A 27,983-nucleotide genomic window follows, 5' to 3' on the forward strand; every position below is an offset into this window, starting at 1 on the left:
TGACTTAGAATCCATTCCCCAATAATGAAAGAAAGAAAATGTGCTGCGTCATCATGTGCTGACTGCATGAGAGAGGAATATTATGTATGAGTTCAGAGCTGCAGTTTGACTATCAATATTAATTACGGGCTTTGGACGCCTCTTTAATCAAGTCAGTTTCGCTGGTTAAATTGGCTGTTTTTATTAATTTACAATTAAATAGTTTTCAGTTAACACAAGAACATAGAGATAACATTACAATTGCACTGTTATAAAGTTAAAAGGCCTTTGTGTTTCATTACCAGGTAAAAATTGTGGGGCTAGGGGTCTCACAGAGGATGCCAAACAGCCACTGGCCCTTTTATTTTGGTCTTGTTCACAGAAATACCGACTTAGAGAAATTATAAGCACAGGCCTCTTACTAGCTTCCTAGGCGTCTGAGCTTTTACTTTCAATACCAAATAATATCTGGAACACATGCTCACTTTTATGTTTTTTGAGAAATTCTAAGAACTGGCCCAGGTTCATGTGATAGTCGTTCCTTAATCCATAGTCGCCATGGGCCTCAAGGAGCAATTCTTCAAAAGAATGGAAAAGGCGCAGTTCCTCTCCGTTTCCTTCGGTTTCGACACTTTCAGCATGCTTACAGGAAATGTGTTTCCAGTTGGGGTACCTAATTGTGTGCCAGAACTCCTCACAGTGCTCTTTGAAGCCCTCCACACAGATTATACCCGGCTTTCCTGTCATGCAAAATCCAGTCACATCCAACCTTTTCCCAACATCCAAAATCTTTTTTCTTAGGTCCTGCTGATATATATGGTGACTGTAGATCCACATTCGGAGGAATGTGTTCTTGACTGGCTTTGCTTGTGTAGATGGTTCAAAAACAAGCTTTCTGTTCAGAAAATAGGAGGCACTATTGTCCTGCAACCACTGGATTGCCGCACATACACAGAGCTCACCTGGATCAAAAGTCCCTATATGGGAAGTGAGACCCTTGTTGAGCAGGAGTTGCTGTTGTCGGTCAAGCTCAGAGGACCGTCCAAATAGCTGCAACGCTGCATAGGGGTAGCCGTGAGGCATGGTTACTTGCAAATCAATTTTCACCTTAAAAATGAAAATCAAATAGATTTAAGAACCAGAAAATCAACTAAGCTAGTTTATCAGTGGCAACAGCATGATTTTGATAAACATAACAGTTATCGCTACTACTAAGTGTCAGCTATGGGCCAGACACTGTACTGAGAACATCACATACACTATTTCTTCCATTTATGCATTCACGCATTCCAGTGTTTACTGAACGCCCACCATGTGTCAGGGACCCCATGCTAGGATGAAGAAGTGAAGAAGCTAGATGTAACACAATTTCTGCTCTTCCTGAAGACTAGAGCCTAGTGAAGGAGAAAGCATTAATCTAATAATTACACATCACAAGTACTTAATTTCAGTGGTGAGAAGCACAGGGATCTGATGAAATGTGTCACTGGTGAGACAGAAGTCACTCTGGGAAGCAGGAGATCCTCTTTAAGGAAATGACAGCTGAAGGGTGAGCAGGATATCACTAGGGGAGGCATTCTCAAAAGCCTAGTCCACTTGTTACCTATGCTATGCTCAGATGAAGGTAAATTCACTTTAAGGATTTAGATTTCCTGTCTGTATCTGTTTTGTGTCATGGTGCCACCCAAGAAACATTCATCCACTCCTTACAAGTCAGTTTTGCTAAAGGCAATGTTTAGCTTTATAAAAATCATGATACATGTACAACACATACTACAATAGTTGGAATCGTAAAAAACATGAGTGAACAGAATAGTAATGGTAGTATGAGACTGCCAGACGTTTTTAATAAAAACACCACATATTTGTTAAAAAGATGAGCATATTTATGTAAAATTCAAGATATTTATTGAAGACAATTTACAAGGGCATCCCACGTTTTACACATTTCACTTTCAAGCAAATAAAGGATATATGAATTTGGAATATTCTCTATTTGCTTCCTGGACAGAAATCTCATGTTCCAAGTGTTTCCACTAAAAAAACCCGGGCACCTGGCAACAATGAAAACAGCACAGAGTACTTACCTTGGGCTCCTCAATCTGGAGGGTAATCACAAATTCGATTTTTGGCGGCAGCGCCTCCCTAGTGCCTTCCAAATAACGCTTTATATTCGTCAGGACATTTACATCTTCAAGTTTTACTTCTCCTTGGTTAGGAAACATAGAAAACAGCATTTCCATCTCCAGCAGCTGAAGCTGCAGGCATTCTTTCATTGAAGCAGACATGTTGCCTCGAATCCACTTGCCGGGAAAAACTGGAAAGGCCCAGGGCCACTAGGTTTGTTAACTTCAGCGGTGTCCAGAGAAATTTCCCGAAGGCCCTTTTCCGTTCAGCAGTTTTGCAAGAACTCTATGCACCGACAGCTAGGGGCAAAAACAGGGGACACTTACACTCTTTCTTCGCTTTATCTCTCAACCCCCAAGTCTAGTATACACAGCATCCCTTAAGACCACCTCGTTAAAATCCAGATTCCCAATCCGTTACCTCCCCACCCCCACCCCCGCTTCAAATCCGGGAATCTGGAGTTTCAACAAGTGTTCCAAATTATTCCGTTGCAGGTGGTTCGCAAACACCTGCAGATACTCTGCAAGCCTGAATTCTGGGAGAGGCAAGGAGCCCAGCTTGCGAATCCCAGTAGGGTCTCCGGCTTGGGCGGAGCTGCGCCCTGTGGCAGTCTGGAGAGGCTGTGGTCGCATCCCTAGGTTCTGGGGTCTTGAGGACCCCGCCGCCCCCAATGCCAGTTGCGGAGCCTCGGCCCCAGCGCCAAGGACCCCTCCCGAGCGGGTCTTTACGACTCTCCGGGGAGCCACATCACCCCGGGATGGCATCTTGATAGCTCCGGACGATTTGGGTCCATCTGGCCTCTGTCCCGAGGGGCCCAGGCTAAGGGGGAATCTTACAGGTACATTAAGGAAACAATGTTTAGTGTGAGCTGGTGCGGGGAGATGGGGTGGGGGCAGCGGCTCGAGAAGGCTCCGGGAGTCAGTTTGGGGAGATGAACCTCGAAGATCTAGATGGGGAAGCGGGAAAAGGGGAAATGCCCGAGGCCACCTTGTCAGATGCCCCACATCAGGGAGGGTTGGTACCCCCCATCTGCGGCCACTAGGAACCCTGGCTTCCCAGGAACGCAAGACTGCCACCCTCTGATACCCAAATTTGGATGCGGGGACTGCGTTTTTTGCCGGTCGCTGTGCTCTGATGGCCCACGACCCTCGGCCCCAACCCCTGGGCCACCGCGGGGGCCTCACCCTTCCCGGTCATTCAATGGAAACAGCCCCAAACCCTGTCAGACCCGGGATCCGCAGTTCCGCAGGCGCGAGCTGCGCATGATCCGCAACGAGGAGAGGCGGGGTCGGCGGATCCTCCCCGGCCGTGATTGGCTGGGGGGGCGCGGCTCTGGACCGGAAGACACGCAGCGCCACGTCTGCGGGTTCGGAGAGCTTCAGTAGGTGGGAGGTGCTGCCGCGGATCAGTTGTTCCGTGAGGTGGAGGTGAGGGGCTGTCTTCTGGCGGAGGTGAGTGGGGCCCTTAGGCTAGGCGACTGGAATGGAGTTTCCAGTCAGTAAGGGTTCGGCCTACCGCTGGGCTGCGGGTAGGCTAGTGGGCAGGCTAGCGGACTGACCCGCGGACCGACCCGCGGACCGCGCGCGTCGGGACGCACCGCCCCGCGCCTTCAGAGCGGGCCCGAGGGTCTCGTGCTGGGTGTTCTGGCCCAGAGACCTGGGGCGGGAGGTGGTGGCTCCGGGTTGAGAGTCGGGAAGGGTGCGGCCATTTGGGGGCTGGAAGGGAAGCGGAACAAACCAGCGGTTGATAATTGAATGGAGGGAGGGGGATGCTCTCAACTTTTTTAGAGTGGTCACTGTTTGGGCTCTTAAGTGCTTTGAATAAAAGCATTCGCACACTCACTGAAAGTAGTTTTAGGACCAAAGACGCTTTGAAGGGTGGAAGCGTTTTATCTTTTTTAGTTAAAAAAAAAAAAAAAATTCCCCTAGATTTTACAGGACTGGTTTACGCCCTTATGAGTAATCATGATTTATTACCGAATGGTCAGTTTTTAAACAAAGTGTATTGATGTTTGTGAAAGAGATTTGATCACTTTGGATCAAACTAAATTAGCTTGCTGAATACCAGTTTTTTCTAGCTGGACAAAAGCAAAGATTTTTCATCATTTCCTTTAACTTTTGTTCATTGAAGCAATGAAGGAAAATGAAGAAAACAAGATAGGACTGGTGCTCATCCCTGGGCTAATTGGGAATGGGACTGATCCAAGAAGTACATACAGCTGAGGTACAGCTGAGGTTGGAAACCCCCAAGTTCCATTTAAAATTGGAGTATGGCAGAGAAGGAATTAGTAGTGGGCTAGGAGGCAATTAAAGGTAAAAGGAAGATGTTGCTTTCAGAGCTTAATTTAGAAGGGTATCCTGATCCTCCCTTACAAAAATAGAAAAATCCTCTGTGAGGTGTAGTAGGAGGTCTGGGCAGTCTTAGGAAGCTTTTGCCCTTCCCTTTTCCTTTGGGCGTGTCTCTGTGTGTGGTCTGGGAAGAACCACAGAAGAACCAACAGATTTCCTAGATATTTTGGATATGTAGTCCCAGTCCTTTTGACAGTATAACCTTAGGCCCCATTTGTCACTAACTACCTATGTAAATTTAGGTTATTTGAGGTCTAAGCTTAAGTTTTTCCATTTGTGAAATGAGGTAATCTTGATTGTGTAGGAGTCTATGAGTGGAATCTTCGTTTTAGTTGAGAGTAGACCATTTAAAATTTACCGTGTCCAGGAATAGCCCTGGAGCCAAAATGAGAGATGTGCTGGGGTAATTGCCATGTGCCCTGGAGTGAATGATACAAGTTGGGCAGGATCTTCTAGGTAATGTCTACCTCCAGAACTTTATTGTACCATTGTTTTCTTTCTCAAAAAAAGTTTTGTGGGGTTTCAGAACGAGGCAGACCTATTAGTTCAGTGTGGCAGTTGTTGAAACAAATGGTCCTGTAAAAATTTCTTTTGCTTGAAAAATATTCCTTAATTTTGTAGACATGGATTTAGATGCTGTAAAAGAACACTCAGCATTACACGCCAAGCCCAGTGGACTCGTTCTTCAATATGGGACTGCTGGTTTTCGAACAAAAGCAGAACATCTTGATCATGTCATGTTTCGCATGGGATTGTTAGCTGTCCTGAGGTCAAAACAGACCAAGTCTACAATAGGAGTCATGGTAACCGCATCACATAATCCCGAGGTAACGCCTTTTGTGCTGTTATAAAGCAAACCTTTATTTACAAGAACACATCTTAGTGTCTGAGCACTAGATTTTGACCCAAAGTACAAAATCTAATTCTAGGAATGTGCCTACTCAGTATGTGCCTTTGTATTTGAAATGGCTTTTTCTTTTCTTTTCTTTTTTTTTTTTTTTAAAGATTTTATTTATTTATTTGACACAGAGGGATAGTGAGGGAGGGAACACAAGCAGGGGGAGAGGGAGAGGGAGAAGCAGGCTTTCTGCTGTACAGGGAGCCTGATGCCAGGCTTGATCCCGGGACCCTGGGATCATGACCTGAGCTGAAGGCAGATGCCTAATGACTGAGCCACCCAGGCACCCCCAAAATGGCTTTTTCTTTCTTTCTTTTTTTTTTTTTTTTAAGATTTTATTTATTTATTTGACAGAGAGATCACAGGTAGGTAGAGAGGCTGGCAGAGAGAGAGAGAGAGAGGGAAGCAAGCTCCCTGCTGAGCAGAGAGCCCGATGCGGGACTCGATCCCAGGACCCTGAGATCATGACTCGATCCCAGGACCCTGAGATCATGACCCGAGCGGAAGGCAGCGGCTTAACCCACTGAGCCACCCAGGCGCCCCGAGATGGCTTTTTCTTAAAGATCAATTTATTTTAGAGAAAGAGAGTACATGCGAGGGGAGGAGCAGAGGGAGAGGGAGAATCCCAAGCAGACTCATCACTAATGGCAGAGTGTGACACCAGGCTGGATCTCAACCTTGAGACCACATACAACCTGAACTGAAATCAAGTGTCAGACATTTAAATGACTGAGCTGCGTAGGCGCCCCTGAAATGGCTTTTTCTTAATGAGTGGTCATTTAGCTCATGACTGTAGAGGGTGTGGAGAGAATGAGAGTTATTTCTTGGACTGTGTCCATATTAAAGAAATAACAGAATGTCCTTCCAAGTTAGTTGCATTGAGCCAGTATCAGTAACAAGAAGTATTACTTGTGTTAATTTAGTAGGGATTAGAGATTGGAGCCAAGGTGGGGAGAAGGGAAAATATTTAAAAAGATTTAGTGCATTTTGAAAATTTTTTAGACTGGTTTTCTTTTTCTTTCTTTCTTTCTTTAAGTACTTCTTAAAACAATACTGAACTGTTTCCTTCAGTTGACATTCACTCTGAACTACACTTTATTTCTTCCCCCAAATTTGAGCAGAACAGAATTGGGAGTCAGTTTTCAGCTTCTGTCACCCACTTGTGATACATTGGCCAGTATGTGCTTAAAAAAGCAGGGTCATAATGAGAAGGATCTCTTGGTGCCCTCCTTCCCCTCCATTTGTGTCCTGCTATGTAATTGGTGGTGAATTCACTTGCTCTGAATCTCTGTTTTTTTCAAAGTAAGATTGGAATAAAAATAGGATTATTAGTAAGATTGATGCTTGTTACGAGGATTTATAAAAAACACCTAGTCCAGTGCCTGGCATGCCATAAGGTCACAGGTAAAGCCACTCTGCCATCAGTGTCTTATTTAGGGGAAAACAGCTTGAGTTTACTTCCTCAGCTCACCCTTGTGAATATGTACAGATGGCTTATTGTTTGCTTTTCTTTTAAGGAAGACAATGGGGTAAAATTGGTTGATCCTTTGGGTGAAATGTTGGCACCATCCTGGGAGGAACATGCTACCCGTTTGGCAAATGCTGAAGAACAAGACATGCCAGGAGTGTTGATGGACATCAGTGTGAAAGCAGCCGTGAATCTGCAACAAGATGCCTTCGTAGTGATTGGTAGAGATACCAGGTGACCGTCACATTACTGGTGAAAGCAGCTTTGGGAACTGGACCTAAGTGATTGCGTTAGTTTTAATACTCATGATAAATTGAAAGAATTAAGTGGAACTCCCCTAAGAGGCTCCTCTACCTACTTGGCCATTTTGTTTTTAGTAGGATGTAGGAGCTAATTTGCTCTAACAGTGTATAGTTGGATAGGTTACCTAATATTTGGAGCTTCCATATGCCCATCTCTAAAATGTTGATGTTAAAGCCCAACACAGAGCTTTTGTGAAGATTACATAAGATAGTGTATGAAAATACCTATTTCCTGACCTGAGAGAAGTACATAACATATGTCTCCCACCCCTTTACTTCTGGAGATTAACTACTTATTCCTACAGAGGAAGAACCCTTGCTTGTAATTTAATATTTATAGATTCATCTCATAATCTGCGTTATTGTTGGTTTATATATTTATATCATTTTCCTATGCTGGAGTTTTCCAGAAGACAATATATTATCTCTAGGGGTGCCTGGGTGGCTCAGGTCATGATCCCAGGATCCTGGAATGGAGTTCTGGATCGGGTTTCCCCTCTCAGTTTGAAGCCTGTTTCTCCCTCTCCCATTCCCCCTGCTTGTGTTCCCTCTCTTGCTCGCGCTCTCTCAGTCAAATAAAATCTTAACAGCAACAATATATTATTTCTACATATAGTAGTCCACCCCTCTTATTTGCAGGGGATACATTCCAAGACCCCCAGTGTATGCCTGAAACCATGGATAGTACTGAACTCTATCATGTTTTTCTCTGTACATACATAATTTGATAAAGATTAATTTTTTTAAGATCTTCATTTATTTTAGAGAGAGAGCGAGCGCACGAATTGGGGCAGTAGCCGGGGGGGTGGGGGGTGGGGGTGGGAGAGAATCCCAGGCAGACTCTGCATCCAGTGCTGAGCCTTAGGTGGGGCTTGATCTTACCACCCTGTGCTCATAACCTGAGCTAAAATTGAGAGTCTGATGCTTAAAAGAGACACCCAAGTGCCCCTGTGATAAAGATTAATTTATAAGTTAAGCACAGCAGCAGATCAACAATAAATAATAATAAAAGCAATGTAACAACATACTATAATAAAGTTGTGAGTGTAGTCTCTCTCTCTTTCAAAATATCTTATTGTACTGTACTCCCGCTTCTCTTTCTTGTGATGATGTAGGATGATAAAAATGCGTGTGTGAGAGAGGATGTGATGTAGGCATTGTGATGTAGTGTTAGGCTCCTGTTGACCTGACAGTATGTCAGAAGGTGGATCATCTGCTTCTGGACTACAGTTGACCTCAGGTAACAGACCATGGCCAGCAAAACCATGGACAGGAGGGGACTGCTTGCCATATTTGGCAGCTTTTGTCTTCCTTTACAAAAAGATACTGTAAAATGTTAGATGAAAAGTGTACTTTGAATCAGGAGGATTCTGTTTCAAGATTTTACTGTGAGATCTCATTTTAGCCCAAGTATCTTTCTAAAGGAAATTTCTAGTCATAGTCTTAATGATAGGACATTAGGATAATGTCTGGTATTTTATCCTTAATGTGTTACCAGAGAGATTTCTAAATACCATTAATTGTGGATTTATAGGTATCAGAAGTGGCCTAGTGACTTATGTTCTGAAACAAATTATTATCCCATGGTAAACCGTCCCACATGTAATTGCCTCTTACCAATTAACTAGTTTAAATGATCTAGAACATCATTTTCTGCAAGGCAGTTATAATTATCTCCTTTATTTTCAGGCAGATAATTTGTTCTGATTTTTTCAAATGAAAAATAAGTTCTATATCCTTGGTGGTTTAATACCCAGTACTGCATTATATGGTGTTCGCATTCAGTATTTATTGCTACTGTTTTTAGATAATGTATATGTTACAGTCAAACTTGAAAAGGTTTCTGGGTGTGGCGTAATTGATGTATTTTTATATTTGTTCTCTAAATTCATTTGAAAGCCAGACTCCAAGAAATATATTGTAAAAGGCTGCTGGAAAATGCTAATACCCTACCTGTATTATCTTTGCAGAGTTTTCAAACTTTGCAGGTTTCAGCTCAGATACTGTGAACCTATTATCCTGATATTTGTAGCACATAATTTCTGTATTTGTTTTCAGACCTAGCATCTCTTGGTTTCAGGATGGGATGTGTTATTTTCTTCCTTTTCTTTTCTAGGCCCAGCAGTGAGAAACTTTCACAGTCTGTAATAGATGGTGTGACTGTTTTAGAAGGTCAATTCCATGGTATGTAGCTATCCCGAGTTATAACCCTTTAAAAAACTTAAAACAAAAATTTTTTAAGAAAGTTGTAAAAGTAGTACAGTTTATTTTAGAAAATTTTGAAAGTACAGATAAAAGAACTTTTTAAAAAATGAACTTCCAGGTACAGGGGCACCTGGGTGTCTCAGTCAGTTAAGCATCAGACTCTTGTTTTCAGCTCAGGTTATGATCTCATGGGTCCTGGGATGGAGCCCCTTATTGGGCTCCATACTTGCTGAGGAGTCTGCTTAAAGGTTCTCTGCCTGGGGCGCCGGGGTGGCTCAGTGGGTTAGGCCTCTGCCTTCGGCTCAGGTCATGATCTCATGGTCCTAGGATTGAGCCCCACATTGGCCTCTCTGCTCAGCGGGAAGCCTGCTTCCTCCCTCTCTCTGTCTGCCTCTCTGCCTACTTGTGATCTCTCTCTTCGTCAAGTAAAAAAATAAAATCTTAAAAAATTCTCTTCCTTTGCCCTTCCCCCCCATTTGCACATACACTCAATCTCTCCCTCTTTCTCTCAAATAAAAAAAAAAAAAATTAAAAAAAAAAAAAAGAATTTCTAGGTATAAAATACTAGCTTTTTAAATTTAAAAGTTAAAAAAATTTTCTGGGTGTACATATTTTGTTTTAGCTGTAAGAGATTATATATAAGAAATACTGATCTTACCTTACTTTAATAAGGCCAAATTCCTGATATAAAAACCTTTGAAGTTATTTGAAGATGTTCATTCTGGGGAGCTTTTGTCAATATCGTGTAGTCCCAAATAGCTGATCACATGTGGACTCAGATGTTGACCTATCAGATGGTGGAAGATATCTTTGGCCTACTTACATCATCTGATTTTAAGTTTTGGCAGGTAGTTTTATTTTATCCAATGAAGAATTACATGACAGAAAATGGAGACTAGAATTCTCTTCTCTCACAGGCATGCCCCTTGTAAATGCAAAGGCATTTACATTTAACCTTTCCACGTCCCCTGTGCTCTTCTTTTCAAAGTTAATTTGGCCTCTTCCAAGAGCTCTCCTGGCTTACTTCTCTGCTTTTCTAGTCATTACTTAGCCCATTGCAGGCAGTCTCCATCCTTGTCCCTTCAGCGAAGTAGCTCTCTCAACACTCAACTGAATTCTAATTGCCAAATCCAGAGGCTTTTAAAGTGGCTTTTATTCTTAGCCTGGGGCCTGGGCAACCTGGGAAATGTGTGGTTAAGCTGCAGGGACCTGGCTGACCTCTTGATACGGTGTGTAGAGTGTTACTGGCGCATGTATTTTCCTAGGGAGAAGAGTTGTTGCTTTTGTCAGAGGGATCTGTGACCTAAGAAATAACTTTCAGAATTTATATTTTGAAGTTTTCTAGTTGCTGTGTTATAGCTCTCCATGCTGTGACCTCTTTCTTTCTTTCTTTCTTTCTTGAAGTTTCTACTTCCTTGGCCACTATTCCTTATCAGTCTTCTGTGTGGGCTCACTCTCGCCATATGGGTGTTCCTTATTTCTCTCTCCATTCTGCTTGATTTCAGAATGATCATCTTTACAGCCAAAGCTCCAGCTATGTATAGTTTAACTTTTCATTTATTAGCTTATCAAACATTTTTCACGGCCTGCTATGTACAACCCTCCAGGGAGTTTATTTCAGGCCACTCACAACTTACAGTAAGAAACCCATTTTGTGTCATGATGTGTGTATGTGTACTTGTATGTATAACTGACATAAAAGTATCAAAATGTAATACCTACACTGCATGACATGCATTCATCTGTGTTATTTAAAAAAAAAAAAATGCAAAACTGCTGGTCGGGTCTCACTAAGTGGATTCCATGACCCCTCAGGTCTGCAGTTTGTAAAGCACTGGTTGAGTGAGGTCTCCACTTAGGTGATCTGCCCTTACCCCAGCTTCACCTGGCCTAAAACTATTTATACCATCACTTTTCTAATGTTTTAGTCTATAAAAACTTGAGAGTAAATTTTTTATTTTTAACCTTTCCATCATTTCTCCCTTCAGCTTAGTGTACTTGAGGAAATGAAAGGTCAATGTAGCCACAGCAAAAGGAGGATGGGGAAACTAGTAGATAAGGTTAGGGATCATGACATGGGTCATAACATCCGAAGCCTTGTGGGCTGTGGTAAAGATTTGGGTTTTAATTCAAATGCACAGGAACTCCATGGAAGGATTTTATGTATGGGAATATGATCACATTTCCATTTTAAGTCAGCCACTCTGGCTTTTCACTCTTGTGTAGAGAGATAGGAAGGTTCTAAGGAAAAGAGACTGTATAACAGTTCATTTAAGAGTGATGACAGAAAAAAAAAGTGATGATAGGAAGAGAATGGAAAAGTTTGAAATTAGTAGTGACTTGAAAAGATTTTGTGATACTTGATGAGGCTAGAGCTGTGAAGAATGGCTTCTTGGTTTCGGGGTTGATCGGTGGAACAGATGAGTTAACCCCATAATAGTCATTTTTTCTTTGAGTAAAAATTTATTGAGTAAATGTTTATTTGCTAATGTTGATGTTGGTCATAAAATCCTTTCGTTCCAGCCTTGAGTAAGTCTTTTGGAATATTGTTTTCCTCTCCTTATACACCTCTACTAAACTAGGTTAAGTGCTGATCTACTTTTTTGAGCTCCTCCTCCTTCTCTCATGCAATCCTTGTGTCAGAGCCCTAACTGCCTTCATAATTACCATTTCTGTTGTATACCTGCAGGGCTCAGTAGCTTGACTTTTCATCTATAGTCCAAAGTCTTGACTTTGAAGATCTCTGATGGCTTTAGTTACTGAATATTTATTAAATATTGGTTCATCTCTGCTATTTCTTCTGTTTCTTGCTTTTGCTTTTGTTGCTTTTCTTGTGTGGTTTGCTATTTTTGACTATAAGCTGCTTGTTTTTATTGGGAAATCATTTGTGGAACATTTTTGAGGTTTATGGTGAAGGCCTCTTTCTGTGGCAAAGTTTGGTTATTGCTTTTGCTTGGGTGGCTGGGGGTGCTACCTGACTGGTAGATGACGGAGTTGCTTTGACGATGAAGTTCTCATGGACCCCTGTGGTTATGGGATTTAGGCTAGAAATCCGGGGAGGCCTATCTGGTGACAGCTCTTCAGGGATGGATTATCTCCTGCTCTTCCTGGTGTCAAGACAAATCTCCTTAGGAGTGGGCACTTGGAGCTAATTCCCTTCTGACTCAGCCTTGCACTGCAGAATAGTTCTTGATGCTTCCGCTTCATGAGGGGCTGGACTTCTAACTGGGTTTCCTTCATCTTGGGTCAGCACAGATTTTTGTACCAAAAGCAGTAGGTGAATTTACGGTTTCAGAGCAAAACCGGGTTCCCAGCACTCAAATTTTGGAGTTCTTTCTTCACATTTTGACCTTAGTCCTCTATAACTTATTGTCTCAGCAGTGCTTTATAAAAAAGAGATACTTCTTTTATCTAGTGGTTTTGGTGGTTTTCAGGAGGAGGGTTCATCCGAATTACGCAGTTGTTATTGGAAATAGAACTGTTATTATTTTCCTATATTGCTCTATTTTTATGTTACCTGCCCTTATTAAATGATTTTTTTTTTTTAAGATTTTGTTTATTTGACAGAAACACAGAGAGAGAGCACACAAGCAGGGGGAGTAGGAAAGGGAGAAGCAGGCTTCCCATATTGCTATATGAATGCAATTTCTACCCCTTCTTTTCTCTCCCTGGAGTGGCAAGGAACCCAGAAATAAGGGAGAGGTTTAAAATTCCAACTCTCTAATCACTTGGTTGGTTTCCCTGGCAACAGCCCCATCTTAGGGGGCTCTGGGAGCCTTCCTTGTCATCTCATTAGCATAACAAAAGACAGTTAATTCCTTGTTCTGATCACTTAGAAATTCTAAGGGTTTAGAAGCCCTTCCAGCAATGGAGACAAAGACCAGTTTTCTATTTCTTACTATAAATCACAACATCATAATGTAAGTTAGTTGTAATGATTTCAGTGGATATTTATGCATATTTCTGAATAGTTTGGAAATTAGCATTTAAGTTTTCTGAGATGTCTTTTTTTTAAAGATGGGTCACTCAAATTCATATGGTATGAATCCATTTAAACATTTTTGTTTGCTTGTTTATTAAGAAATGTGACAAATGTGACAAATTGCTTTTTGTGTTCCTCTGACAGATTATGGCTTATTAACAACACCCCAGCTGCACTACATGGTGTACTGTCGAAATACTGGTGGCCAGTATGGAAAGGCAACCATAGAAGGTTACTATGAGAAGCTCTCTAAGGCTTTTATGGAACTTACCAAACAGGTGAAAAATCTCTTGAATGTGGTTTAGTGTTTAAGCAAATGCTTAAAATAACATCTGTTGAATAATTTAACTTAGTTTGTCACTGTTTCTTTTTCTTTTTTCCCAAAAATATGGTGTATTTTCGTTATCTTTCTAGGGCCCCACAAGGTTTGACCCTTGTATCCTGCTGAGTATCTGTTGGCATTTACTTGGCAAGGCATATAGTACATTCAGAGATCATTGGGAGAGAAAACGTGGGGTTCTTGTGGTTTCATAAATACTCATTCAGATGCATTTTCTTGTAGGTTTAATAGTAGGTGCTGTTGGCACTGTGACATCTGATGTGTTCACTGCTGAGAAAGATTTTCCTCTGGGTCGATTAGCTTCTTTTTTTTTTTTTTTTTTTAAAGATTTTATTATTTATTTGACAGAGATCACAAGTAGGCAGAGAGAGAGAGGAGGAAGCAGGCTCCCCACTGAGCAGAGAGCCCGATGTGGGGCTCGATCCCAGGACCCTGGGATCATGACCCGAGCCGAAGGCAGAGGCTTCAACCCACTGAGCCACCCAGGTGCCCCATGGGTCGATTAGCTTCTTAAACCTGGTTGAGATTTGGGGGTTGTAATTAATTTGACTAGCAAATACTGAGTGCATGTTGTTAACCAAAACAAAGCCCTTGTTCTCATAGAGTTTATATTCTGAAGTGAGGATGGGCCAGAGAGGGGACTGACAAGGAAAAACCCAGACATGCCCAGTGGTATTATGTGCTGTGAAGAGAATGACAGGCGTTATTCTGCTCTTCTGGCTATATACTCTTTCCCACATTTGAATGCCTGTCACGTAATACAGGCTGTAGTAGTATTTTAAAGGGACCCCACTTAACTGAGGCTAAATTTTGACAAAGCTCCATTTCCATAAGTTTTTCAGTCAGTGAAACTATTCTAGTGTCAGCATCCCGAAAAAAGTTTTTAAATTTTACTTTGGTTTTCTACAGTTTTCACCTGAATGTGTGTACCCTTTTGTTTCCCAGGTTAAAATAGATAAGTTAACTGAAACAATGGAAGATGTTTACATATAACTATATGTGCTTTATGTTTCACTCTTTTATAACTTGAGATTTTTCTTCTGTGTGTCTTTTCCTTTTAAGGCTTCTTGCAGTGGAGATGAAAATAGATCACTTAAAGTTGACTGTGCAAATGGCATAGGGGCCCTGAAGCTGAGAGAAATGGAACACTACATCACCCAGGGGCTGTCAGTTCAGCTGTTTAATGATGGGACCAAAGGGAAACTCAATCATTTATGTGGGGCTGACTTTGTGAAAAGTCATCAGAAGCCTCCACAGGGTATGTAGAAAATTTGTTTTTAGAGCTCTTTGTTTTTTTTTTTTTTTTTTTTTTTTAAGATTTTATTTATTTGTCAGAGACAGAGGGAGAGAGAGCGAGCGAGCACAGGCAGACAGAGAGGCAGGCAGAGGCAGAGGGAGAAGCAGGCTCTCTGCCGAGCAAGGAGCCCGATGTGGGACCCGATCCCAGGACCCTGGGATCATGACCTGAGCCGAAGGCAGCTGCTCAACCAACTGAGCCACCCAGGCGTCCCTGTTTTTAGAGCTCTTTGAAACCAATCTGATTTCCAGATGGAGGTGGCCAAGTGAGTAAAGTCATGCAACTAGTCCTGGCTGCTGCTTGAGACATCTGGGAGTCTCCTTACTTGGCAGTGCCATTCAGAACATGGTCTGCTCCCTGCCCGTAAGTACATGGCTTCTATTTTGTGTAGGAAATCTCTGGGGGTGGTAGGGAAGCAAAATCACAAATTGGTGTTTTGGAGCCATGATTCTCAAGATGGTAACTTACATGCATGAGAATCAGCAAGAGGGCTTATTAGTACAGATTCTTGGGCTCTGCTCTAGAGTGTCAGATTCTGTAGGTCTGAGGTAGGATTTAGGTACAATAAGAACTTGCATTTCTATCAAGTGCCTAACATTCCTTAATGGTGCTGGTCTGGGACCCCACTTTGAGAACTACTGATCTAAAGGACAGCAATAGTAAGTGGTATTTTTCACCTTATCTGAATTAGACACACTGTGGAAAGGGGATGCAACTCTGCTTAATTAGAATTATCTGTAAAATCACTATTTTCTACAGTTGGTATATTAGGAGAAAAACTGTTCCGTAGACTTTAGTTGTACTAAGAGGTGTTCTATGTTTAACTGCATTACAGATACTAAATTGTTAATGGGTGGTCTTGCTTGGCTTGCAGGTGTCTTTTGTTTGGTCTGCTGTGTTTAATTGTCGCCATTTAGAAATTATGTGATTTTACTTAAATATTGAAAATTCTGGCCTTTTTTCAAAATCAGAACATGTCCATGATCACATGGCAGTCATCGAGTGCCATGGAGTGGTCCTGCCCATTTCAGACAGGACCTGCATTCTTCGGAACGCCACAGACCTCATCCAGTCGCCTCTGTCATTTATGTTATTCTGCCTCTCTGTATAAGCACTTAAATTTTTAGTTTAATCCACCAGTTTGAACTCCTTTTTATTGAATTGTTTTGACCTTTACTGACACTTTGGTTGTGTCCATTCACTAAATATTAAGCTCTTCCTCTCCCTTGCTCTGGGCACTGCGATGAGAAGAACAAAGGCAAGAAAAATGGAGCTAAAATTAAATCTCTTTACAACTCGTAGCCCATTAATACCTGAGACACGCAGAGTGTGACATACCTCAAGAAACTCAAGGCTGCCTTCATGTTGATGTTTACTAATAGACTAAAAACAACCTTATCTTGACAATAACCAGATCGCCAAGGTCCTGTAAACCTCACTTTCAGCATGCAGAAATTCTTTAGAAACTTATCTCTGATCATATTCTCTCACACCCCCATACCGGTCCCGGTGCAAACTTAAAGTATATAATCAGTCATGCCTTAATCCCAGTGCAGCTCTTTCTGATCATGGGTCCTGTCCCTGCTATAATAAAAGCACCTCTTTGTACTTTAAGATGTCTCAAGAATTCTTTCTTGACTGTTGCACTTGGTAGCCCCACATTACAAAGCTGTAGTATGAACAAAACCATAGGCCCCACTCACTTTCCTGAAGCTTGCATTATGCCCTATAGGCAGCCTTATATTTGTATTCCTCATGGAGTCTTTTTTTTTTTTTTTTTTTTTAATTTTCAGCATAACAGTATTCATTATTTTTGCGAGTGCTCCATGCAATCTGTGCCCTCTATAATATCCACCACCTGGTGCCCCGACCTCCTACCCCCCACCCCTTCAAAACCCTCAGATTGTTTTTCAGAGTCCATAGTCTCTCATGGTTCACCTCCCCTTCCAATTTTCCCCAACTCCCTTCTCTCTATCTCCTCATGGAGTCTCTTGTTGGATTTGTCCACCTGATTTGTCCTTAGTCATGACTAAGGAACAGCGAAATTTTCTAGTAAGTTTGACATGACAGTTGCTGAGATTTTGATAACTTTATGTAAATTACACAAGCAATATTTCTCTTGCGGATTGTAATTCTTTGCTCTTAGTTACCAGTGTTTCTTGTTACTGATGGTGTGAACAAATAAAAACCACTTCTGTTAGAATTAAATAAAAACCACTTCTATTAATGGGATTGGCAGGGAGATAAACCATAAGAGACTCTTAATCCCACAAGAGAAACTGAGGGTTGCTGGTGGGTGGGAGGTAGGAAGAGAGTGGTGGGGTTATGGACATTAGGGAAGATATGTGCTATAGTGAGTGCTGTGAAGTGTATAAACCTGGCGATTCACAAGACTTGTATCCTTGGGGCTAATAATACATTATATATTATTTAAAAAAACATTTCTAGTAGAAATAAAGCACATCATCTATTGCTGATTATTTTTTATATGTAAAGGACATCATAGTACTAGGTTAGTTGAATTCACGAATATCTATAGCTTTCAAAAAACTATATGGGAACCTGTCTTGCCAAACCAACTGGCTTATAAAACAGAATTTTATTATATATCAAGTTTCAGCATAGAATTATTATATCAAGTTTCAGCATAGAATTCTTTTCCAGTTAGCTGTGAATTTACCCTATAAAAACAAATAATAAGCCTTTATACTATTTCAAGATTAAAGATTAAGACATTGGCTTTTATTTGGAAGGATAATTTTAAGTACCATAAGGCCAGTTTTGATCATACTTTAGTGAAATATTTTTCCCTTGTAACTAATGTAAGACAAAAAACTTTATATGGAGGTTTATTCCCATTTCTGTGACTGAAATGCATTTTAAAATTCTGTGTGCTAGGAATGGAAATGAAGTCTAATGAAAGATGCTGTTCCTTTGATGGAGATGCAGACAGAATTGTTTATTACTACCTTGATGTAGATGGTCACTTTCATCTCATAGATGGAGACAAGATAGCAACACTAATTAGCAGTTTCCTTAAAGAGCTCCTGTTGGAGGTATGGTGGGGTGATTGACTACCCTTTAAAACAAGACTAACTGGTGACTAACAGGCATTTGGATGTCTCAGAGACACTGTTCTTAAGGAGTTCCTTACCTCTGTGACCAGAAAATACAAAAAGATACGGTAATTTTAGTCACTTCAGCATGGGGCATTTGGAACCTGAAGGTAGTACCCTTCTTCTTTATACTGGCAGTTGTGATTTGAAGCTTCATTGGTTTCCTCATAACTGACTTTAATGAGAGTTCCAGCATCACTCCCAAAGCCTCAAGTTTAAACAAAATCTCATCCTCTGAGAGCTGTATTTACTATGTTATAATACGCTTAATAATGTGAGACAGGTTTATTCTGTTTTGCTCTTTTGGAAATCTCAGGCCAGCTTTATGTATAGAATGTAATGAGAAGTAATTATTATAATATGGGAAAAGGTATACTTTAAGAATACAGTACAGATTTTTATTTAAAAAACGAGAGAGCAAGAAATCACAAACTTCTTTAGAAAAGGATTCTTAACGGAATTTAAATAATACTCAGCTAAAAGTATTTTAGCTTTTTTTCTGGCATTCATGTAAATTTTCATTTTAGGCATTTTATTGCATAAACTAAGACACAGCTGAAACTGGGTGACGATTTTGTCATCCTTTAGAACTCTCATATGTTTGCTTTTATAGTTAGTGTCTTTACCTTTGATGGCCAGGCAATTATCATTGTTTTTATCTAGATTGGAGAAAGTTTGAATATTGGTGTTGTACAAACTGCGTATGCAAATGGAAGTTCAACACGCTATCTTGAAGAAGTTATGAAGGTATTGAACCATTTCCATTTTCTGGTAGCATCTTAATCTAAGATATTTCTGTGAGGAAAACAAGGCCCTCATGTAGGTGAATGAATGTAATACATGAATGTAATACATGAAACTGAGCTGTTGTCCATTTAAGGGTAAGTAGAAGTCAAAAATAGGAAAAAAATGGTCACTGATGTGAAAAGAGAAAGAGATTCTCCTGCCTCCCTTTTAGAGCATTTCTTTTAGGAAACTTATAAATTCTTTCTCTGCCTCTATAATGACTGTAAATCTTTTTAAAGGCTAAGCAAGTTTCATAGTTCAGGAATGTTTTCCATAAGGGTCTGGAGTCCCCTCATTGAAACGTGGACTTCAGGGAAGATAGCACCCCTGTCTCCCAGGCCCTTGAGAGTTTCCATTTGTTAGAGCTAGGAGCCAGTCACTTCACTACTTCTTGTAGAGATATGAGAGCCTTTATTATTCTTTTGGTAAGGACTAAACACTGATTGCCAGCACAGTTATCGGGCATATTTACAAGAAACCGTGTGACAAATGGCCCCGTAGAATGAGCCCATTCAGTAGGCATAGGGACTATTGCTTTGGGGTTTCACAGTGGGGGAGACGGACCAGGTTCAAGTTCTAATACAACAAGGAAAAGTGGAGATTTTGTAGCCAAGGAGCAAGGGGGGAGGGTGCCGGTAGATGGAAAGTTACTGAGCAGTCATCGGGGTCAGGGAGGATTCTGGCTAAATCTACCTTAACTCCTGAAGGCAGGCTGGGTAATTAGATGTTACCCCGGGGATGGTACAGTGTGAGGACTCTGATCAGTTATTGAGGGTAGGACATTCTTGCCGAGGAAGACAAGCCCGGGGACAGGATCTCTTGAGGCTCACAGGGAAAGTTTGGTCTGAGGATACAATCTATTAGTAGTTTTGCCACCAGCTGACTGACCATCCTCTATACCACATTCCCTGCTGCATGAGTGAGTGAGAGGGTCCATGGCCACAGTTAGATGTTTGCCTTTACTCTTTCTCACTAGTTAGTGTATTTTCCAACTTTTGTGTGTATCCCTTTTCAAATTTCTGCATTTTACTAGTTTTTGTTGCCTTTTCATTCTTTTTTAAGCAAGACTGGCAAGGTCAGATTCTTGTAGAATCTGGATAGGTGAGGTGAAGAAGTGCAGCAGGGAGATAAGGACTGGGAACAGTACCCACCAGGCCAGCTGTTGTTGCCTTTAGTCAGATTCTTCGAAGACAAGCTGAAAATCTGAATTTTTATGTGAACCTCTTACTTTTTAAGTCTTGGCAACTGATGCAAAATTCCAAAGAAATGGGCACACAAAATAAGACACATCTGAAGGCTGCGAGTTTGTGACCCGATTTAAGTATAAGATTCCAGTAAACACATTTGGGCCCACCAACTGGCCCAGTTGTCTGCTTGTCACAAGGATTATTCCCAGTACTTGGGTTACATGTTTTAGTAATTTCTTACATTCTATCATAAAAAATTTTTATAGGTAAGCTACCCTGTTTAAGAAACTGAACACAGTAGAAACTGTTAATCATCAGCCCATTCTCCTATGTATGAATGAAGTAATTTGAGCTCTAGCCTTTCCAGAGGTCTTTTAAATCCAGTCAAATGCTAATCTCACTTGATCTTGGTATTTGCAGTCGTGCCACTGTCAGTCTTAACCACTCTTTTTCAGATCCATCCAAGACTTAGGTTGCCCAGTGTTGCTAGTCTGACCACCATAATTTAATGGGATTAGTCCTAGAAACCTCCTAATCAATCTCTTTGAACTTTCTGAGCCAGGGGATAGCAAATAGGGGCTTGTGGACCAAATCCAGTCTGCCACGTGTTTATAGTTTTATTGGGATATAGCGATGCTCATTTGTTTCTGTATTGTCTGTGGTTGCTTTTATACTAGTGGCAGAAGTGAGCCATTGTGACCCAGATCATACAGTATGTAAAGCCTAAAATACTTATCATCTGGCCCTTTGTAGTAAAAGCTTGCAGACCCCTACTGTAAGCCATTCTCCTGTATCATTCTCCTGTAGCTGAGCTTTCTACAGTTAGATCATGTCACTCCCCAATTATAATCTTTCATTATCTTATCTGGGGGCTCTTTCTTGCTTTTTCCTTGGCTGTGGGCTTCTACAGTGCCTTTTCTCCTCCATACTAACACCACTTTGTATTTTAATTGCTTAAATGTCTGCCTCAGTAGCAAGCTCCAGGAGGTTTGTTCCCTGTTCTATCCTTAGAGAGTAGGTACGTAATAAACATTTGTCCTTGAATAACTGCTGTTATCTTTCTTTTTAAATATCTCTCATAGGTACCTGTCTATTGTACTAAAACTGGTGTAAAACATTTACACCACAAGGCTCAAGAGTTTGACATTGGAGTTTATTTTGAAGCAAATGGGCATGGGACGGTAAGTCCTCCTAATCAGCTACAACCAGCTTTAGCTGAACTTTTTTAGTATGATGGGGATTCTGTATCTGGATGCTAAGAGGCTATATCCCCCTTTGTTGAAATGATTGGTGTGATGGTAGAGTAAGAGTATTTGGTTAACTTACTATATTCCTATGTGTTGTGAGAATGGTTTTCAGATTGATAGTGATCCTTGAGTATGAAGAGATGATTGTTTCTTAAAAAATACGCAGTTCTTTTTTTATAAGCAGATCATCTACATATTGTTTAAAATCTTTTCTTTGAACTGGCCATAGGTGGTAAAAGGAAAATTCAGTAGCTGTGGCGAACTGAAGTGTTGGAACGCTTGGGAATTAAGTTATGAACAACTAGAAATGAATGTAATTAGCAATAAGCATATAAAATTTCTAGGGTGCATTTTGTAGGTAGAATGTTTAAAAAGTTTGAGATATAGTTCATATACCTTAAAATTCACCATCTTGAAGTTTATCACGTGGCTTTTAGCATATTCATAAAGTTTATTTTTTTTAAACATTTTTATGCCTCAGCTCATTTCATAAATGGATTGGAGGTGGCCAATAGAAAATATGTTATCTAGGTCAGATTATTTTCCTCCTTAATTCCGAGCTGGCTTCAGGGGCCTTGAACATAGAAAAAAAAAGAAGTTCTTAGGAAATGCAGTTAAAATAGAACTTCAGTGATCTAATTAATGCTGAGATTGATAAATGATTTTAAAGGGCAGATAGTAAATATTCTAATCTTTGGGCCATAAGGTCTCTGTTGCTGGTGTAAGGTGAGTAAGTGGGTATGGCTGTGTTCCAGCAAAAACTGATCAGAGTGTATTTTAGTTTACCAACAAACATCTATTTCCATCAAGTGCTGACTGTAGTGTTGAGCCTTGGAAGGCACTAAAATCATGGCCAATGAATTTTAAAAAGACAGGAATCTTGAGGAGCATGATGTATATAATATCCTTGGTACTATTTGCCATAATGTGATAAATATGATCCTCTACTTTTACTTAGCTTATATCCTTGAAATTTTTAGGACAAGAAAACTGCACTACTTATGTTGAATTACGTAATCTTCCAAGTAAAATGGATACAGATAGGCTTAAAAATCTGGTTGCACAGGATGGCTGCAGCTGGCCGAGGGGCAAACACAATGAACTCATTATGTACATTGCCTCTGCCAGGGGTATTTTCCAGCTCTTTACAATTTTGATAACCAGTTTTGTAATTTATAAATGAATCCCCCCCATCAGTAGTATCTTTTTGGGTTCTGATTTGATCTTTTTAATTTAATTCATTCTAAGGCTACCATTATTTTTCCCCTCAGTTTTTCCAGATTCATTGAGAGTTTTCAAAGTGGTTTAGCTAGGATGCCTGGGGCATGGATAGTGTTTTGTGATTTTGTGTTTTATTACAGGTACTGTTTAGTAAAGCTGCTGAAACAAAGATAAAACAACTAGCAAGAGAATTAGAAGATAAGAAAAGGAAAGCTGCTAAGATGCTTGAAAATGTTATTGACTTGATTAACCAGGTCAGAGCTGGGAAGGGGGGTGGCAGGCTCCTGGTTATTTTTAGGTTATTCAGAAGACAGAATAGTATGCTGGATAAATTTTTTTAAAGATTTTGAAGGGGGAGAGGGCAGAGGGAGAAGCAGACCCCCAGGGAGCAGGGAGCCTAATCCCAGGATCCTGATACCATGACCTCAGGGGAAGTCAGATGCTTAACCGACCGAGACACCTAGGTGCACCTGAAAATAATTAAAGTAGCAAAGTTCTGGCACCTTCCTTGCCACAGTGGTATATATAGTTGAGATTTACACTGAAATGTGGCGATAGGACATTGATATGCTTCCCTCCTCCTGTGTTTTATGATGAAAATTATAAGGAGTTGCTTCCTCTTAGAGTCGAGTCAGCTCTCGAGTCTCTGTATATGCATTGCATCGTTGAGATTAGAGTCTACAATATTATGGCAGTGGAAGAACAAAGAGCAGGACGAGGAAAAGTGGTGGAACTAATATTTATCTTGCACATACGAGGCACTCGACATACCTCATTGTCTTATTATCCTTGCAGTAACAGAGGGAGGTGGGTTATTATAATTCCCATTTCATAAATGAAGAAACCAAGGGCTCAGAGTTACTAAGTGAAAAGTATGGACCCATCTTCAGGTGTGTCTTTCACCACTTTACCCCCATGATGCCTTCTGTTGTCATGGTACGATATTTCAAGGGATCTAGTTAAAAAGGAAAATTTGAGTCATAGAATGTTAATACTGGAACCTTAAGAGTTACCCATTCTAATTTACAATGAGGAAGATGAGAGGCAAGTTTCTCAATAGCTAGTTTCAGCGTTCTTTGGTGTAACTCATTATGGCCTTCCATTCCCTTTTCATTTCTCCATCCACTCTAGTTCAATAATCTTATGTGGGGGCAGGAAGGAAGCACAGGATACTGTGATTGGTGATCTAAACAGAGCATTCATATCTAAGCTTTGCTAGTGTTAAAGTACTTTCTTCCATTATGTCTTGTAGACAGCTGGTGATGCTATTTCTGACATGCTGGTGATTGAGGCAGTTTTGATCCTGAAGGGCTTGACTGTACAGCAGTGGGATGCTCTTTATACGGATCTCCCAAACAGACAGCTCAAAGTTAAGGTGGGAGCAAGATTTTAAAATTACTTCTTTTCTGAACATTAACTAAAATGTATTATCTCCAAGCTTTACATAAAATATTTCCTTTGTTTCACATTTCATTGTGTACATATATTGCATAGAAAATGCCTTATATCATGTTATTTTCTCACATCTTCTTCAATTGTTTGAGACGTATTCACTTTATAAACTTTAAAGAAAAAGTGATACATATGATTATTTATAATGAAGATTTTATTATGGAAAGTTTAAAATATGTAAATAGGGAGAACAAAATAATGAAACCCTCATGGGCTCAGCTTCAACAGATTTCAACTGTTGTCCTTCACCATTCTCCATCTCCCCCTTGTTATTCTGAAGCAATCCTGATAGCCTATCATTTCAAATGAAAATATTTCCTTGGCACAATTCTTGGTTCCTATGTACTTTCCTGGGGCTAGATGTTGCAAAGTAGGATCTGTGGGCTAGGGAGAGAATTTTTTTTTAAAAGGCATTTCATATAAATGTCTGTACAGATTTACACCAGTGTCTACATCCACCAACAGAATTTTGAAAGACAAAGGTAGACTTTGTGAAAGAAAGAGGTAGTAAAGCCAAAGTTCACACAAATGGCTACTGATTGTTCAGATTAGTTTTTGGCATATTTAGAAGATTTTTATCATGATCCTCTTACATAACAGGTTGCTACTCTCCACTTTATAAAAATACTTATGGTTATTTATTTAGTGGCTTAAGTCCTACAGTACTTACTGGCCATTATTTTAATGGTAACTGTAGAGACAGAAGAAAAGCTACTGTACAACTGGTATTAATAACTAATTTTGTCAGAAATAAAAAATTGTAAAACTTTTTATAAAAGATTTTAATGTGCGAACTTGGGAGCAGGTAGAAAGGCAGAGGAGAGACTCTCAAGCCAACTCCATGCGGAGCTTCATATGGAACTCGATCTCATGACCTTGAGATCACAACCCAAGCTGAGACCAAGAGTCAGATGCTCAATCCACTGAGCCACCCAGGGGCCCCATAACATTTCAATGCAGTTACATTCTGTGCTAATTCTGGTACCTAACTATTTGTCAGTGTTGCACCTGGGGGTACAATAAGCTGAAATGTAGATCTGTTACTATTAAAATGAAATGGCCACAGTCTTTTGGTAGGAATTGTGTTAAAGAGGTCAGGCTTCTGCAAGGAAGTGCGATACAGTGATAAATAGGACATGTTTGTGCATAGGTTGCAGACAGGCAAGTTATTAGCACCACTGATGCTGAAAGACAAGTGGTTACACCTCCGGGGCTACAGGAGGCCATCAATGACCTGGTGAAGAAGTACAAGCTTTCCCGAGCTTTTGTCCGGCCTTCTGGTACAGAAGATATAGTCCGAGTATATGCAGAAGCGGACTCACAGGTAAGCTAGGACAGTTCTGTTGAAAAAATGTGCCGTGAGAGTCTGACAACATGGGTAGTGGGGGTGGTAGCGGGAGAAAAAACTACTTTAATAGTGTTAATGGTATCACTATGATAATTAAAGGTTTAATGTCTGAGATTTATGCAGATTTTTAGGTTCATATTAATGCAAAATTATTTTCATCAGTAGTTGAACAAAGTTAGACCCACTCAGTTTATTTTCCCAAATATTTTTCTTTTGATTTATTCCAGACTTCCTGAAAATGCCCTATTTTTTACTATGGCATGAGTAACTAACAGAGACTTGGTTTGCTTTATGTTGCCTGAAGTGGATTATCCTTTTCCCCCTCCTTTAAAAACATAATTGTGCTGCTTTATGAAACAACCAGCTTTGAGGTCCATGTTTAAATTAACTGGTACCAGTAAATTAAATTTACTGGTAAGATGATTAAAATTCCTCTTTGGACGTTTTTTTATTTGAGAAAGTGAGTGCGCAAGTTGGGGGTCGAAGCTGAGGGTGGGAGACAAGCATCTGCATGGAGCTGGGTGTGGGGCTCCATCTCCCAACCCTGAGAGCGTGACCTGAACCAAAACCAAGGGTCAGACGCTTAATTGATGAGCCACCGAGGCACCCCTTTGTCTCTGGACTTTTGTTTTCTAAAATAATTACCTTTCAACAGCATTGCCTTTTGGTATTCTCCAGATGAGGGTAAAGACCTCACGGTGTGGATTTTTAAAATTTGCCCTCTTCACACACCGTCATCTTAAACGCTTGGTAACAGTGTTTGCATAGCAGAGGCAATACAGAGTGGGTTGAGTAAGCCCTCAGACAGAGGCATTTTATAAGGGAGCTGGCAGCTTTTTGGCAGAAGCCTAGGCCATTTGGGATCTTAACAATTACTTACTCTTAGGCCAGTTGTGGCCTTGCTTCTAAGGAGTAGGTTTGGTTGAATTACTGTTTCAGAATGATGACCAAATTAGACTATAAAATCAGTTAAGGACTCACCTGCCTTAAACAAGTGGAAAACTCAAAATCTTCTAAGAGTCTTGAAATTTGTTACTGAAAAAAAAATTTCATTTGAATATGTTAGTGAAACAAAATCAAGAAGTTCCTTCCCCTTCCCTCAGAGTTGCAAGTTACCTGATAGATGCTAGTGCCCATCTAATCTCCTTTCGTGTAATCTGCAGGAAAACGCGGATAGCCTCGCACATGCAGTGAGCCTGGCAGTATTTCAGCTGGCTGGAGGAGTGGGAGAAGCACCCCAACTAGGTCTCTGAAGACAGTTTTTATGATCATGAGAAACTGGATTTTTGAAAAGTTTTTACAAAATAGTACTGCCATTACTGTGACAGATTCAAAGACATTTGTAATCAAAATGTTTACAATGCATCTTATTAGATTGCTTCTAGAATGGATTGTTTTTCTTAAACACTACCATAGTAATTGTTTAGAAGTAGGTAAGCCTTATACTTGTTAAATTTCGTTTTTAAAAATTATCCAATTTCAGTCTCACTAATGTAAAGCACCTGGGCTTCGCTATGTGTTTCAGTTGTTAACTTTCTAATATATGCAGGGAAAATTCATGAGGGCTGCTGGAAAATTAAACCTTATTATCAGCTCCTGGGAATGCCTTTTCCATCGCTTTACGTAACCACGCCCGCTATTTTGCAGGATTCCCCACTGTTCATATGAATGGGGAGGGTGGAGAAGACTTAACACAACCAGTTCTTCCACAGCAAAATTTAGGATGATTCTTAAATGACTTACCTCTTTGAGGAGCATCACCAGGAGTTCCAAGGTGTGAGATGGAGACTGTGCGTCTCTACTCTGCACGGAGGTTGAAGTACTCGTGCTACATTTGGGAGGATGCAGGGCCTGGGCTCCGGTTATGCTTTACTCCGCTTAATGAAGGTATGTGGGAGAAAACGGTCATACATGACCATGCCTCTCACAGAGAAGGGACACCATTCGGATACTAGAATGTGGTCAAGAACCGAAAGAAGATCCCAACAAATCTAAATTGAACAAAGCCTGACCAATAGCAAAATATGTGCAGTGTGTATTTTGCAGGTTTAAGACAATTCAGGACAGTAAAACAGTGGACTATAGATGTATATATAGATCTCTCTCAGGCACCATAATCAATATGAGCCAACAATATTTAAACTTGATTCAGGCCACATTCAGACATTTGCTTGTATTTACAAATATTTAAATTAAATACAACCTGAAATGTTTCGTTACATACAAAAAAAGAAACTATACAACTCAGAGCAATGTTTGTTTTAAATAATTACATTTACATATAGTTAAATGGAACCACTTGTAGTGCTTCAAGTTTTTATCACCCCTTCCAGGAAATCTTTTTCTACCATCTCTTCTATTTTTTGCCTGGCTTTGCTGGAAAATGGTTTGTGGTTTTCCAGTTTCATGTCCTTGTTAGGGAAGGTGTTTGAGTAGAGGATGGGGCTCCCTGAGTGGCCTGCACATCGGCTGGTGACTTTGCTGTTGAAGACTTGACTGAGCACGTTGAAGAATGGCAGGAGCTGCTCGATACTGCGCACGGCGCAGATGGTGAGCAGCAGGCGTCCCGGCTCCCAACCCAACGTTCTCCCTGAGTTGTCTTCCTCCGGATTTTTCTGTAGAAGACACGGGGGATGGTAATTAACGGATGAGTACAGTCCACGAGAACATTTCAAAGGTA

At 40.6% G+C, this 27,983-nt stretch overlaps 3 protein-coding genes and 1 long non-coding RNA gene across 23 annotated transcripts in view; 1 reads left to right on the forward strand and 3 right to left on the reverse strand.

Moving 5' to 3' along the window:
* Nucleotides 1-156: 156 nt before the first annotated feature.
* RWDD2A (RWD domain containing 2A) lies at nucleotides 157-9,215 on the reverse strand. Of its 3 annotated transcripts, none has more exons than XM_082731707.1 (3): nucleotides 8,151-9,215; nucleotides 2,067-2,405; nucleotides 157-1,086 (listed from the first exon to the last, which is right to left on the reverse strand). In XM_082731707.1, exons 2-3 carry the CDS (start codon nucleotides 2,265-2,267, stop codon nucleotides 409-411), a joined length of 879 nt encoding a protein of 292 aa, XP_082587833.1. In that variant the 5' UTR covers nucleotides 2,268-2,405; nucleotides 8,151-9,215; the 3' UTR covers nucleotides 157-408. The 3 variants fall into 3 exon arrangements, with proteins under 3 accessions (XP_082587833.1, XP_082587832.1, XP_082587831.1); XM_082731706.1 differs by lacking the exon at nucleotides 8,151-9,215 and adding an exon at nucleotides 3,335-3,403; XM_082731705.1 differs by lacking the exon at nucleotides 8,151-9,215 and adding an exon at nucleotides 3,291-3,385.
* PGM3 (phosphoglucomutase 3) lies at nucleotides 3,407-27,598 on the forward strand. 3 transcript variants are annotated; one of them, XM_082731697.1, is made up of 14 exons: nucleotides 3,438-3,557; nucleotides 5,076-5,281; nucleotides 6,870-7,054; nucleotides 9,239-9,306; nucleotides 13,454-13,587; nucleotides 14,712-14,907; nucleotides 17,845-18,002; nucleotides 18,726-18,809; nucleotides 21,118-21,216; nucleotides 22,644-22,757; nucleotides 23,756-23,878; nucleotides 25,106-25,279; nucleotides 26,467-26,548; nucleotides 26,853-27,598. In XM_082731697.1, the coding sequence occupies exons 2-14, from the start codon at nucleotides 5,078-5,080 to the stop codon at nucleotides 26,969-26,971; spliced, it is 1,740 nt and encodes a 579-aa protein (XP_082587823.1). In that variant the 5' UTR covers nucleotides 3,438-3,557; nucleotides 5,076-5,077; the 3' UTR covers nucleotides 26,972-27,598. The 3 variants fall into 3 exon arrangements, with proteins under 3 accessions (XP_082587822.1, XP_082587821.1, XP_082587823.1); XM_082731696.1 differs by having other exon boundaries at nucleotides 3,407-3,491; nucleotides 26,467-26,906; XM_082731695.1 differs by having other exon boundaries at nucleotides 3,434-3,557; nucleotides 26,467-26,906.
* On the reverse strand, nucleotides 24,092-26,528 carry LOC309865406. The gene is made up of 3 exons (XR_014312073.1): nucleotides 26,420-26,528; nucleotides 26,285-26,338; nucleotides 24,092-25,295 (listed from the first exon to the last, which is right to left on the reverse strand). It is a non-coding gene; the product is annotated as an uncharacterized lncRNA (long non-coding RNA).
* DOP1A (DOP1 leucine zipper like protein A) overlaps nucleotides 27,312-27,983 on the reverse strand; it is a 101,925-nt gene continuing 101,253 nt past the window's right edge. For all 16 annotated transcript variants that reach the window (XR_014312069.1, XR_014312070.1, XR_014312071.1 and 13 more), the window contains one exon: nucleotides 27,312-27,918. Coding sequence is in view for 12 of the 16 variants with exons in the window: in XM_082731687.1 (XP_082587813.1) it covers nucleotides 27,613-27,918 (306 nt within the window). In the remaining 4 variants the exon portion in view is untranslated. The remainder of the gene's footprint in view (nucleotides 27,919-27,983) is intronic.

This window comes from Mustela nivalis, assembly GCF_964662115.1.
Source record: "Mustela nivalis genome assembly, chromosome: 5".
Lineage (NCBI taxonomy): Eukaryota > Metazoa > Chordata > Mammalia > Carnivora > Mustelidae > Mustela > Mustela nivalis.